Source organism: Ochotona princeps, chromosome X, assembly GCF_030435755.1.
Source record: "Ochotona princeps isolate mOchPri1 chromosome X, mOchPri1.hap1, whole genome shotgun sequence".
Taxonomy (NCBI): Eukaryota; Metazoa; Chordata; class Mammalia; order Lagomorpha; family Ochotonidae; genus Ochotona; species Ochotona princeps.
In genome coordinates, this window is record NC_080865.1 from 295,377 (window position 1) to 308,982 (window position 13,606).

The 13,606-nt window shown below is 41.3% G+C and overlaps 1 protein-coding gene across 1 annotated transcript in view; it reads right to left on the reverse strand.

The window, feature by feature from the left end:
• Positions 1–13,606, reverse strand: part of ACE2 (angiotensin converting enzyme 2) — a 37,402-nt gene that overhangs the window by 4,260 nt on the left and 19,536 nt on the right. The window contains exons 8-15 of the mRNA XM_004597492.4: positions 12,311–12,480; positions 9,847–10,073; positions 7,511–7,655; positions 6,063–6,161; positions 5,277–5,399; positions 4,746–4,918; positions 3,525–3,583; positions 975–1,075 (exon numbers count right to left, since the gene is read on the reverse strand). Of these exons, the coding sequence (XP_004597549.4) occupies positions 975–1,075; positions 3,525–3,583; positions 4,746–4,918; positions 5,277–5,399; positions 6,063–6,161; positions 7,511–7,655; positions 9,847–10,073; positions 12,311–12,480 (1,097 nt within the window). The remainder of the gene's footprint in view (positions 1–974; positions 1,076–3,524; positions 3,584–4,745; positions 4,919–5,276; positions 5,400–6,062; positions 6,162–7,510; positions 7,656–9,846; positions 10,074–12,310; positions 12,481–13,606) is intronic.

Consider the following 13,606-nt stretch of genomic DNA (forward strand, 5'->3'; position numbering starts at 1 on the left):
ATATGGCATATGGCAAACGGGAGGATGTGATTGCCTCCAACCCCTTAACACTGCTCAAAGCACACGGAAACAAATATGTGAAAGTTGCAGTGCTGCACTTTGGGGCTGGCTCTGCCCTGTATAAAACGGTTTTTGTTTTTGTTTTTTTTCAATGATAGAGAGAAGTCAAACTGAAGGCATAGGTGAATCAGCAAGGAGTCCCTGGTGGCCTGGATAGTGACAAGCAGCACAGCTAGCAAAGACAGTTCCCAAGCTGACACCCCGGAGGGAAGGCAGTGAGTGAGCTTTGCTGGAACTTCTGCAGTGATCTCAGTGCTTGGGTGCTCCCCTTCTTGTTCAGATTGGCCTTTCAGTCCCTCGGGAACATTCTTTTCATTCTCTTGCCACTAGAAGCAGATCATACCTCTTACAGTCTCCTTAGAAGAAGCTCTGCTCCACTGACACTGGACCCCTTGCTGCTCTTTCAACGGTCAAGAGGTCTGCACCTGCTGTGTCCCCAGATGAGAAGTTTGTTCCCAGTGCCACCCTTGCTGGCTTTTGCTCCAGCTTCATGTATTTGCTTAATTATTAGGTCTTTTCTGACCCAAATTATGCCAAAAACCCCCCTCTCACCGTCATACACACCTATCAGTACTTCTTAATCGCTTCATGGATGCATTTTTTTCTCCCTAGCACTTGTTACTATGCAATTCTATTATATTTCACATCTGTATTATACACACACAACATATATGCTGGTATGTAAGTTCAGTGGCGGCAGAGTTCTACCTCTTTTTTATTTTCAGGTTGAGGGTAGGTCAGAGCCTTTGGAAACAGCGAGAACCATGGCAAACTGAAAGTCTAATAAGCCACAATCAACCTGAATGCAGCGGTGCAAATTCCAGGATGCCAAAGAAGTCACAAAATTACTAGAGATTTCTCTTAATTTCACTTGAAGTAAGGTGTAAGCACTTCTGGAATTCAGGAGAACTTACCGAAAAGGAACTGTCTGCTGCTTGATTTCTGAAAAGTACTTTCTCAGGGCGTAGGCAATTGATGAGCAGAATAAGTACATCTCACTGTCATTCCACTCATACTGCAAATCAGAAGAAAGACACTGGTCAGTAGGGATCAGAAGATGAATTTATTTGTTTGTTTTAAAGATTTCATTTATTTTTATTGGAAAGACAGATTTACAGAGTGAAGTAGAGATAGAGAGAAAGATACTCCATCTGCTGCTTCACTCTAAGTACTCTGGGTTCTCCTCAGATCTTTTGCCTTTTACTAACGATCTCTGCGGAGGATGGATCTCAAAGCTGCTGCTCAGGAGGGTGCCCAGTGCAGTGGCGAGGATTGTTCTTGTGGAGATAGCAGGCACGACCCCAGCCCTGTGGTGGCTGCCACCCACCTGGAAAGCTGTGCCCAGTGAAACCCTGCTCACTACAACAGGTGATGAGTGAGCTAGTGAATGCAGACTCCTCTCCCCCACGTCCAGTAAATAAATCAATCCTTAAAAAAAAAAAAAAAAAAAAGTACTAAAGCCTCTGCTTTCCAAGCATCCCTTCCTATTGCAAACATCCTTGTACCGCTCAACATCAACGCGAGAGGGCGTCAGAATCCCCTGGATGGCTCATGCAAACACTGTCAGCTGGGCCCCTGCTTGGAGCTTGGGCTGAGGTTGCAGAGTAATGCTGCTGGTGGAGCGCCACACTGTAGACAGCACTGGGGTCACTGGGTCTTCTACCGTGGTTCCACATAGATAAAAATAAACATCTCAAGGGTAGGTTGACAGGCAGCAGGCAATCAAAACTTAAAATGGCTGTGCATTGTGGACAAATAAGTTGAGTTTTTACTACTTTTATAGCTTTCCCAGCCAAGCTTTGACAGTGAGTATCTGGGTGAGTGGAAACTCTAGGGTGGACTATGTCAGCCAATGGGACTTGGAATGACTTCCTCAACCTTGGAGCAATGAAATCAATAGTATCTCAAAACTCTTATCCAAACCACCTAAGCAGTACCCTCGGAACATGCTCCACGTTAGGGACCCAAGGATGACACTGGGTGTCAGTCCCTCGTTCCTGGGTACTGATGCAGTAGAGCTGCTGGGAGCAGCCCTCTCCCGCTCTCTCCCCACTTTCCTCAGATACAGGAGGAAAAAAAGGAGATTGAATGCAGTTGTCTCATCCACTCTCCTCCATTCCTTGGCCCTCTTCACCCTAATCTGTGGTTCACATGGGTGTATATCCTTCTTAACTATGTAAACACCATCAAAAGTAAAATTAATTTATTATTTTAAAAAAACCCCAGGAACTTGAACTCTCAGTTTGGTAATCAACATACTTCCATTTTATTATTTCTTTTTTAAATGTTCAAAAAAATTTGCTATCATATTATTTATATTTTGATGTCTTATCTGTGAAAATGATACTCCAGTTACTGTTGGGTCTTGGGCAACACTGCACTTTGGAGGAAAAGTCAAGGGAAGAAAACATAATCTTTGAATCCACCTGGACCCAGCAGTTCACTGCAGCAGCCTGGACCGTTTTATCCAACACTTCCACACTGACTTCCAAGCCTGCAAAGGCTTCCTGGTGCCACAGGCCCACTTTGGCCTTCAAAGCTGTTCACTGTTCTTCCCCAACTGCTCTTTCTTCTCAGGCTGAACTACCTGAGACAGGTGTGCAGGAGAGAGCAGTAGCTGATAATGAAAGCAAGTCACAAGAAAGTATAAGCAATAATCTTTCATATAAACATTTTGTGACCCCGAAAGATATCACTACCCCAATGTTCTGACATTTTGCCATGACAGGAACACCTGAGGTGTTTCTAGAGCCTTGCTGGGCAGCTCCTAGAGGAGCAACATTAGAATCTCCTGGGGTGAAACACAGGCATGAATGCTTTGAAACTTCCCCCAAAAGACTTCAAAGTGCTGTCAAGTTTGGGAAACAGTGTTCTAAATCAGAGCTTTTGAGTTTTTACTGTGGAAACAAACCCGTGGGGGCATGCCAGAATGCACGCCCTGATGAAGCGGACCCCAGAGCGTGGCCCCCAATCCCACACTGTCGGTAAGTTTTCAGGTGATCTAGAGGCTGCTGACCGACAGGTCACACTCTGGATAAAGCCAGGACATAGATAATTGAGCAAAACAAAGCAAACAAAAAAATTCCTAACTATATTGCTTGTAAAAACAAATAAGCTCTCATAAAATACAACCATGTCCTTTTCCTCAAAACAAACAATGGTGGTGATAAGAGTCCATTGGAATGATAACATTTGAGATTGAAGACCAGTACAGATGTTTTTGCATTGATCTTTACAACATTTTCAAGGTAGTGAGAAGCAGGCAGAACCTATTCAGTAAGGAACAAGTTGCTTTAAAAAAGAGAGAAAAAACAAAAGGCTGAAAGCTAGACTCTGGGACTTCTAGTTTGGAAGACAACCATGGGCCTTTCCTCTTTCAGACAGTGCTGAAGCGAGGTTATCCTGTCCTGTTTAAGGGAAGATATGCATTGCAAAATAACGGACACACTGTCCAGAATACTCACTGCATTTTCTCCCAGAGCTGATTTTAGACTTATCCTCACTTTGATGCTTTTGTCGGCATCTGATTAAAGAGAAGTTGCAGATTGCTGGTTACAAGCGACAGACTGATCACATGTGCTTCCCTTTTCCCTTCCCACAGTCCCACCAAAGTGCTATAAACATACTTTTGGAAGATGAGGAATGGTGGGAAGTGGGCCTGCTTTCTTGGGAGATAGGAAGGCAGGCCTATTGTACACACAGAGGGAGCCAGAGAATTCCAGACAGATTTGGAATGCAGGTACAGCAGAGGATGGGAACGGGATGCTAGGTGGAAAACAAGGCTGTGGTTAAAAGCATTCTGAGGAACAGTTGATCCTCAAAGTGTGCCCTGTATGCCCTTGCTTAACGGTCACTTGGAGGCCATGTTCCAAAGAACAAGAGATAATCCAAGATCACATGGAATCCAGGAAGCCGTGGATTTAACCCAAGAGAACAACAAACATAAGGATGACTTGGAATGAGAGCTGGTCCAGATAGAGGCAGAAGGGCGTGAGACTCCCAAAGGAAAGTCTCTAGGAAACCTGGGAAACAAATCAGATTGAAAGAAATCAATTCATTGGAACAGTCATGGGGAAAATTCCAAATGCAATACAGCCAGAAAAGTAGGTAGGAAAAAGAAGCTGAGGGAAATAGAAACTCTGGAACAAACAAAAACTCACGTAAAAAAGCACACAATATAATGTATTACTTGGATCTGCAAGCACAATGATGAGAATGATAGTTGCTTTACTAAAAATTACAGTAAAGCTTTCTTGTGAGAGTAACAGATGGAAGTAGAAGAAACGGAAGTGAAGGTCAAAAACTGAGCAATAACGACAGAGCAACATAAACAAAGCAATTGCCAGAAAGAAATTAGAGCACTAAAATTGTTAAAATATGTTTCTTTTTTAAAAAAAATAATACCAAACCATGGGGAGACTGAAATTCATACTTGCTCAAAGCAGAGTATAAGACAGACTTAGAAGTGTATCTGTGTGTGCACATGTGCATAAGTGTGTACATGTTCATGTATTTGTATAGTAGCTGTCACAATGCCAAGTACATAGTTAGTGATTATATATGTGCTTCCTACCCCCATTAGACAGCAGCTGCCACCGTATTACAGTCAAAATCAGATTCTAAGTAGAGAAAAAACACACTCAGCGACAGGGACATTGCAAAACATCTCAACATGCAGAACTCACAGGGAGTCCAGTCAGTGTTCCAGCCTACGAAAGAATTCCTGTTCTGGTCTTTCAGCCAGGTTAACAAGGGATCAAAGTAGTTGAGCAATGGTCTTACATCCATATTTTTTGCTCCTACAACATTTTCCAATGCTAAGGTCCAAGGTTCTGATTTTCCAAGACGCAGCATATTGCTGTGTGGGGGAAAAAAAGAGGGTATTCAGGCTATTTAGAGAGGTTCCAGAGGTATATATACTTAGTCTCTTCCCTTTTACTTGGATAAATTTGCTCCCAGCACAGATATATAAGCCACAGCGACGAGATATTCATCCTTCGCATTGCAATAACCACAAAGGCAGCTCTGAAACTACAACATGGAGACCTCAGGTGCCTTATTCAGCCTTTGAATACTCTAGGTTCCTGTGTGACCACAGAGACAGCATTCACTTTGTGCATGACGCCATTTGGAAGCCTTCAATTTCCCTTTTGGAATAAAAACATCAAATTCCAGCTGAGAGTTAATATCTGAGTGAGACTTGAGGCGTTTCTTACAGCAGCTTTTGCCCAGCTTGCGTGGAATTTGAGATGTCACATTTGTACAAGGGGCCTTCATGTTGAGCAGCTTGACAAAGGGCTTCTTGAAACTGAAATTGATAAATCGTCCTTGTGTAGTAACTGCACAAGAGACAAAGAAACACAAACTCAATCCCAGTTAGGCTGTGTATATTAAATTCTAGAGCCTAAAAAACTAGAACCTCTAGTAACCGAAGAGGTTACTAACAAAGCCTCTTTCTCCAGAAAGACCCAAACAAGAACTCTCCAATGTCATCACACTTTATCTACATTGTATCTATCATTTGATAACCAAGGCAGCATTACTCAGCTAAACGTTAGCTAACCTTTGTATAGTGTTTTACAGATTTATAGCCCAATAAATCTGCATGACAAGTCAAAAATATTGTTCTCATTTTACCAATTGAAGCAACTGAAGCCCAGCAAATCCAAGGCCTGGGACTAATAGGTAAAGAGCGTGTTTTATTCCAATACCTTATAAACTAGGCCAGGAATAAGAAGACAAACACAAGTATTTTTTAATCTGCCCCAGTGGTCCTATTGATTCCTTCATGATGGGGAAAAGATTTTGCACAAGTTTTGTTTAACCCAGCAAATCACATCAGGTTAAACTGAACTAAATTGGATAATCTATAATGCCCTTGGGGTGGACAGTGGAAATAGGAAGAGAATCTTACAGTTTTCACTACACTGACTTCTATTTTTTTTTCATTAGCACAGCTACCCACAAACCCTCAGGGGTGTGCAAAGAAAATTGTCATTTACCGGATGAATGAATAATCATTAGCAACATGGAACAAAGAGGCAGGGTCACAGTAGGCTTCATCGTGGGGCAGGGGTTCTACCACCCCGACGATCTCTCGCCTGTGGGAAGAAGGGGAAAGGACGCGTTACTGAGGGGCACTCACCAGCTTTATCAGTCACCAGCAGTCATATTGAAGCTGCTATCAGGTAAAATAGAAACAGTGTAAAAAGGAAAAAAAAAAGAAAGAATGTAAAGCCATTTAGGTTATTGGCTTTTATTTTTTAGTGCAGCCAAGATATTCCATTGAAAAATAGCTAAGTCTTCAAAACACGAATTGAATAAATTCATAAAGTATAAAATCATACATGGGAAGTTCAACTAATTGCTCTCAGGGACCACACTTTATGTGTTCATGACAGAGAGAATTGTGTGAAATTGAAGTTTTACTTTTTTGTTAAAGCTAATCCAAAAGTCCCCTCCTCTGGAAGTCTGTGCCCAATGCCACCTACTCCCTGGCACAGCCTTTCCCAGCTGTGGCTCTTTTTTTTTTTTTTTTTTTCCATTTTCTTCCAGCTCTGTAAGCATTCACACACAGCTTCTTCTCGCCCTGAAGACTCGAATGAATAAAAAAAAAAGCTGAAAATTAATAAATTGGTCCTTTTCTAAGTCATTTTACAGTTTTAATGGAAGATATGATGCTTAACAATATAGAAAATGTACTATCAACACACTCAAAGTAGAAGGCAGGGCCAAGAAAACTTTATGAGTAGATGGCACCTGAATGGAGACTAAAAATACAAAACTGTAGTAGCTAGTACACGTGTATGGGAAGGGGCCACTGAACTGGCATTCCCCTGACCCCAATGGCGGCCCCTTGGCACAATGCTATCATCCAGACTTAAATCCCCATCAGCATCTTTCAAGACTATCTATTCGGATCCCAAATATTTTTACTAGGAAACACGGAAAATATCCCAGGAAATATCAGCAAACGAGTGAAGAGGTAAGGCAGGGAACAAAAAACCGTCCCCAAAGTGTGAGCTATCAAGTATGATAGCACTGTGGCAATAGAGCTGAAGCCCATTGAGGAACTCTGGGCCGCGGGTGGGAGCACTCCCACAAGGAGGCAAATGAGCTCAAGTGGTGAGGGCAGGCGTTTAGGCTACAAAGCTGGGATACCTGCATCCCACATCAGAATATTCTGGCAACTGAGTAGACCCTGGAAGGAATGATGATAGCTCAAGGTTTTTGATTCCTTCCATCTACACGGACGACCTGGCTTGAGTTCCTGACTCTCAGCTCCATCCTGGCCCAGTTCTGGCTGGAGCAGCCATCTGGGGAGTGGATCTGCAGATGGGAAAACTGCCCCCGTCCCTCTTTCCTGATTAAGCCAATTGGACAATAAGCAAATAAATAAGAAGTGGTCTCATGAGACAATGTTTTTCTGCTTATGTATTCATCGACTTACTTCATCTCCCACCACTTTTTCATCCACTGATCTTTGGGAATTTCACCCTTAAAGACCATCCATCTCCACTTCTCCAACATGTAAGTGAATGGTAGAGTTCCAACAATTGTGAGTGCTTGTTTGAGTAGGAAGTTTATTTCTGTTTCTGGAAATAAATGGAAAAGGGTACACATTAAGATGCAGATAATAGTAGCTATTTTATGTTAAAAAATAGTTTCCCTAAGCTCAACATAATATTCATTGAGACCAGCACTGTGGCACAGAGGTTTAAAGTGATGCTTGTGACACCAACATCCTATATGAGTACCAGTTAAATCCTGGATGCTTCACTTCTAGTACAGCTGTCTAACACAACTAGGAAACCTGCAGAAGCTGGTCAAAGTACTCGGGCCCCTGCCACCCAGGTGGGAGACCTGGATGGACTTTCAGGCTCCTGGCTTTGGCCTGGCCCAGCCCTGATCACTGCAGTTCAAGGTTAACTTTATATACTTGAAACATAGAGTTACAGATTCAAAGGAGAAAATACGTGAGAGGATCTCCCATCCATTGGTTCACTCTCCCATCTGCCAAGGCTGGAGCAAGATGAAGCCAGGAGCTTTCTCCAGGTCTCCCACGTGGGTTCAGAGGCCCAAGTCACTTGAGCTATCATCTGTTGCCTTCCCAGGTGCGTTAACAGGGAGCTGGATCAGAGCTGGAGCATCTGGGACTCAAACCAGTGCCAATATGGGATGTTGGTGTCACAGGAAGTAGCTTAATATGCTGTGCCATAACACTGCCTCCACCCAATAAAGGAAACAGTTTTTAAACTCTTTAAAAAATGAAAGTTAATATTCATGAAGAAATGTTTACTACGTAGATGAGAAGTGTTTACAATGAATAAAACATTTTGTATGTATACCACCTCAACTAAGAAATTTAGAGTAAAGTAGAGCCCTGGAAGAAAAGAGGCAAATAAAAATCCACACGTTGCACCACTCCTCATTTTTTTCATTAATCCTAATTGTTTTCCCTGAGTATCTCTTATCAGAGTTAGTAAAGGCTACTTTATCTACTTTCCCTGTTATAACATTTGTTCTGGAAAGCTCCATGGAGACAATGACTGAAAACATCTCATTTAAGATCATATGCTCCATGGAGTGCCTGCTACCCAACACCCTCTCAAGTCTTTGCTAAATAAACATGTAGTGAAAAGATAGTAGAAAACTGGTAAGCCAGGGACGGAAAAAACAAAAATGAAAGAATTTCCCAAGAGCACAATCCTTGATAATCGAAAGTACAATGCAATGGCTGGCGCTGTGGTGTAGCGGGCTGAGCCACCACCTGTGACCAGTTTGAGTCCTACCTGTTCCACTTCTGATCCAGCTTCTTGTGTTTGCAAAGATTTAGAGAATGGCCCAAGTGTTTGGACTCCTGCACTCACATGGGAGACCCAGAGGGGCCTTCTGGCTCCTGGCTTTGGCCTGACACAGCCCCAGCCATTGTGGCCATCTGGTGAGTTTATCAGCAAATGGAAGATCTCTCTCCACCCACCTGTTTCTCCTTGTTTCTGACTCTGCCTTTCAAATCAGTAAATCTTCACAAAAAGAGAAAAAAGTACAATGTTCTCTAAATGTACTGGTGCCTTCATTACCAGGGATTTTAAGTGCTTGAACAGATCATATCATCCCATGCTATACCTTAGTGACATGAACAGGCAGGAGAGCCCAGTTCTAGTATACAAAGAAAGCACACTGAAATACAAGCAGGAAGATGTTATCCACCTTGCACATCACTCTCTACCATTAAAAATCAAATGTTTTCCATACGGTATGTACTCAGTTAATATGAAGGCTCGTCAACATGGGAAATGAGAATCATTTAAAAAAAGCCACTGAGATTTCAAAATTTTATTTGACTTGACTTTTTAACAAAAATAAATAGATAGATAAATCTTTTAAAAGATTTTGTTCTAGCTCTAAAACTTTGCAAAATCTTTACCTAAAACAAGAGGAAGAGAATAAGAACCCTGACACTAGTTAGGTGACTTTGGATAAGCTACTTATCAGTTCTGTGGGTCTCTTTCAATACTTTAAAATCAAAATTGTGTTCAATATTTGCAACAGAATAAATGTCCATTCATTCAGTTACTCTATATTCCTTTTTAGAAAAATATAAAACCACAAGTTAGCATGCTCTGATATATACTTAATTTTCCCCCAGCAACAATTGCCACTTATTCATAAATATCTTGTATCTTTTGTGGCAAAAAGTAAATATTTCCCTTGTGTGACAATAAATAGCTTTGATCATATAGGATTAAATAACCCTGTAATACAAATCATGAAAAATGCCTATACCATTGTCTTCATGAAAATCATATGGAAGAAGGCCAATGGATTTCAGGTGCTCAGGAGTGGCTGCAGAAAGTGACATGATTTCTCCAACAGCTTCATGGAACCCTTCATTTGCTCCATTTCTTAGCAGGAAAGGCTGTATGGCATATGCCATGTCATACTGGATATGTCCCATTTCATGATGCGCTGTCAGGTAGTTGTCCATTGTCACCTTTGTGCACATCTTGATCCTGTACAAAAATAGGCAAATTTTACATGAATCTTACCACCTTTCCTTACTCATTACAACACAGTTGTATGGGGGCTTGGTAGCATTAATACGTTCTCCAAGATTTAGTAACCAATGAAACTTGAGTCCCTATTTCTTATGTCCTAGAAACTATATTAGCTGTTCAATATAACGAGATGCATGATGATGGATCCTGTTTTGCTCACACACTACTAGGAAGGCAAATAAGCACAGTACTTTGTTCTAAAACTCTGAGGCAAGTACTCTATGAATGACTAATAGACACAGTGTTAGGTATGACAGTAGCGAAGGCAGGCACAGTCTCCTAGAAGCATTGAGAAGGACATAACTGAGGATGCAATGAACAATCATGACCTTGATCAACATGCAACAATTTGCTAGGTAGATGGCAAGGAGACTGACATTCTAGCAGGTGTTCAATGAGAAAGGCTTGAGAGAAATAGCAGAAGAGGCTAGAAATTGAGAATTGGGAGTCATTAGCAGTTAAGTCACTGAGTGAATGTGATGAATGACATGAAAGAAGGCCAAAGACAAAAATCTCAGGAGGTTCCAGAACTTAGAGGAGGTGAGGAGAGGAGTTGTCTCAGGGGAGACAAGCAAGAGCAGAGAGGTCAGAGGACAATAAAAAATGCCAAATGCAAAAGCATCTCATAAACCTTGTCTGATTCTGCTCTCACCCAGTGGGCTAAGGACTGCCTCTGGAAATTTTGGCATGATCCTTTTCAACATGACAAGAATGTTCTAATTCAGGTGGGTGAAGAAGTTGCATTTCAGTTGATTCTTAATTTTCCTACCTTTCTCATCATGTCACCCCTGAAGAACAAACAGCCTCCCTTGTACACCGCCACACGATCCCAATCTGTTTTTCTAAATTGGCTTCTCCTCATTTTCTTTTGGAACAGTTATAAAAAAAAAAATAGCTACTATATATTTACTGCCTTGTCTATAAGATGCTCTGCTAGGAAACCTGTTGGGAATGAGTTTGCACAAATTTCCTGTACCAGGCAGACCCACCATTTCCCCAGCTGCATTTATCATAGCTGATAAGAGCCAATAGCTGCTAATTCTTTTTATTGCTTTGCTCAAATGGAGGGTTCCCCAGCATTCTGATTGATTAGCCCGCAGACACTGACTGACTGATACAGGGTACAAAAGGCCACTCACCTTGTGTCAAGGTGTGTGACCAACTCAAGAATTCAAATCAGGCTCTGCTCAGCTTTAAGGGCCAGACTGAGGCCAGTCTCCAGCAGAGATCACAGCCTTCCTTATTTCCCACCTCCTTCCTCTGATCCAGCCTTTTTGCTCACTCCCCTTGGCCTGACAGCTCACCCTAAACAAAGCACTTGTACCAAAATCTCCAAGATAAGAGACCTAACCAAAGACACTTACAAACCTGCAACTTGAGAATTACTTTTCTACTTTATAAATAAGGAAACTGAAACCCAAGATTAGATAGCTGGTCCAAGGTTGCCTAGTCATTAAGTGACACACCCAGGACTCGAAAAAACCTCTGCCGGTGCTAGCACATCACACAGCCTTTCCTACACATGCCTCGTTCTAGCCAAACTTGCTGACTGCAGCACCCATTCCAGATCCTGTCTCTGCATTTAATCCTATCCCCCCAAATCTTGTTCTCCAGCTCTGTTCAAACCCTTCCTGTATTTCAGACCCAATTCCAATGAGAGCTGCAGAGCTCTTTCTGATTCTATCTCTTGTTCTAGCCATGCTCAGTTCTCTCCCAGCTCCTCATAGAAAATTCCCTGGGTCTCTTTTATGACATGGGCTACATTCTTCCTTTTATCCCAGTATTCTGATTTCCCTAACCTGTCTTATTTATAAATGTGAAACACTGAAAGAAAGATCAACATCTGATTCACACGGCCATGACCCTGACACACCAATGGATGCATAATCTGAGGGCATCTTCAAAGAGTTTATGAGCAGTGCATATTATGAAAAATCAATCCAAGAGTTCCAAAACCTTTTTGCACCAAAATCACTTCATATTTTATTTTGACTTTTCCACAAACTTTTTGAAGTACCCTCTTATTCCAAATGAGGCAAATTATTTAAAGGTTCAAGTTAAGGCCTGCTGTCAAGTATCTTTTGTTTAACCCTGGAAAAACTCAAATAATCTCATTTGTGCTCAGGGAAGAAGAGAAGGGATCCAAGTTCAATTTCTCCCACAAGATATCAGATGTGTATCAACCCCTCTACCTGAAGTCATCCTTTCCTAGGTCCCAAGCTGTAGGGTGGCAGACAACTTTCCGGCCATCTCCTGGCTCAGTTAGCATGGAGTTTTCCCAGAATCCTTGAGTCATACTAGGGAGACCAACAGATACAAAGAATTTCTCTGCCTCCTTGAAGATCCTCTCTGCATCCCAGCCCTGGAAGAAAAAGAAACAGTATTTAATTCTAACATCAAAATAACAGCATTGTTTATGGTGACTAAATACCTTAACATAACCATTATGAAAGGTGATTTGGCAGCATGTATGGCCAACTTACAAAAGTTGTACATTCTTTGTCTTATTAATCTTGTTTGTAGGGAACTAATCTAGGAAATTATCAGAAATCAGGTAAAAAATTTATACTGAGTGATTAATAGGAAAACAAGCGGAATCAGTCACCAGAAGGGTTAAATAAATAATACCTTTGTGCAATGAAAAATTGTGCAGCACTTAAGTTAAAATTAAAGAATTTCTATCTATAAGTGGTAAGTGAAAAGTCAATAGGCTTCTCACATAGTATCCTCTTAATAAGAAAACACAAGGAAATGTTACCAGTAGACTGAATACATGTGATTTTTTTTTTTTTGGTCCCTATTCTTTATATCCATGAACAAATACACACAATAGTGACCTATTTGCTAAAGACTATTCAATTCAAGTCAACAGTAACTGATTGAGCTTCTTCAAGGGACAAGATCCTATATTAGGCTTGATGGCAGAAATAAGCAACAAAAGGAACATGGATGTGCGGACTTTGGAATCAAAAAGGTCCAAACATGGCCTTCCAGCTAATGAGTATTTGAGCCTGGATGTCAAGACATGTATGAAATCTAAACTTCCAGAATATTCTGGAACTGAAGAGAGACAGCAGTAGGCATCTCCACCAAGTAAACTTTTCTGGAAACTAGTATGCAAGGAGCTTAACATGCTTGCCTAGGAGATAAGTAAGACCTATAACAGGCAAGCTAAGTTTGTATATTTGGCAGATAGTACACAAATAATTTTTAGTAACACAGAGAACATCCTTCGATTTCAAAGACTAATGAATCTGTTTTTCCTCCTGTGTCAGCCTTGGGAATATGAAGCAGGATATGAGGTTATTATTTTTTTAATGGTTGACCTTTAAAGGCTTAACAGCAGGCTATTGAGATTGATGTGAGTATGTCCTTCTTAAGCACAGTTAACATCTGCTGAAGAAACAATAAAACAAGTTTGGAAAGATTAGGAGTCCTGAGTTCAATCCTTAGTTGCTTTTGGTTGTCTTTGTGAGTTAGGGAAAATG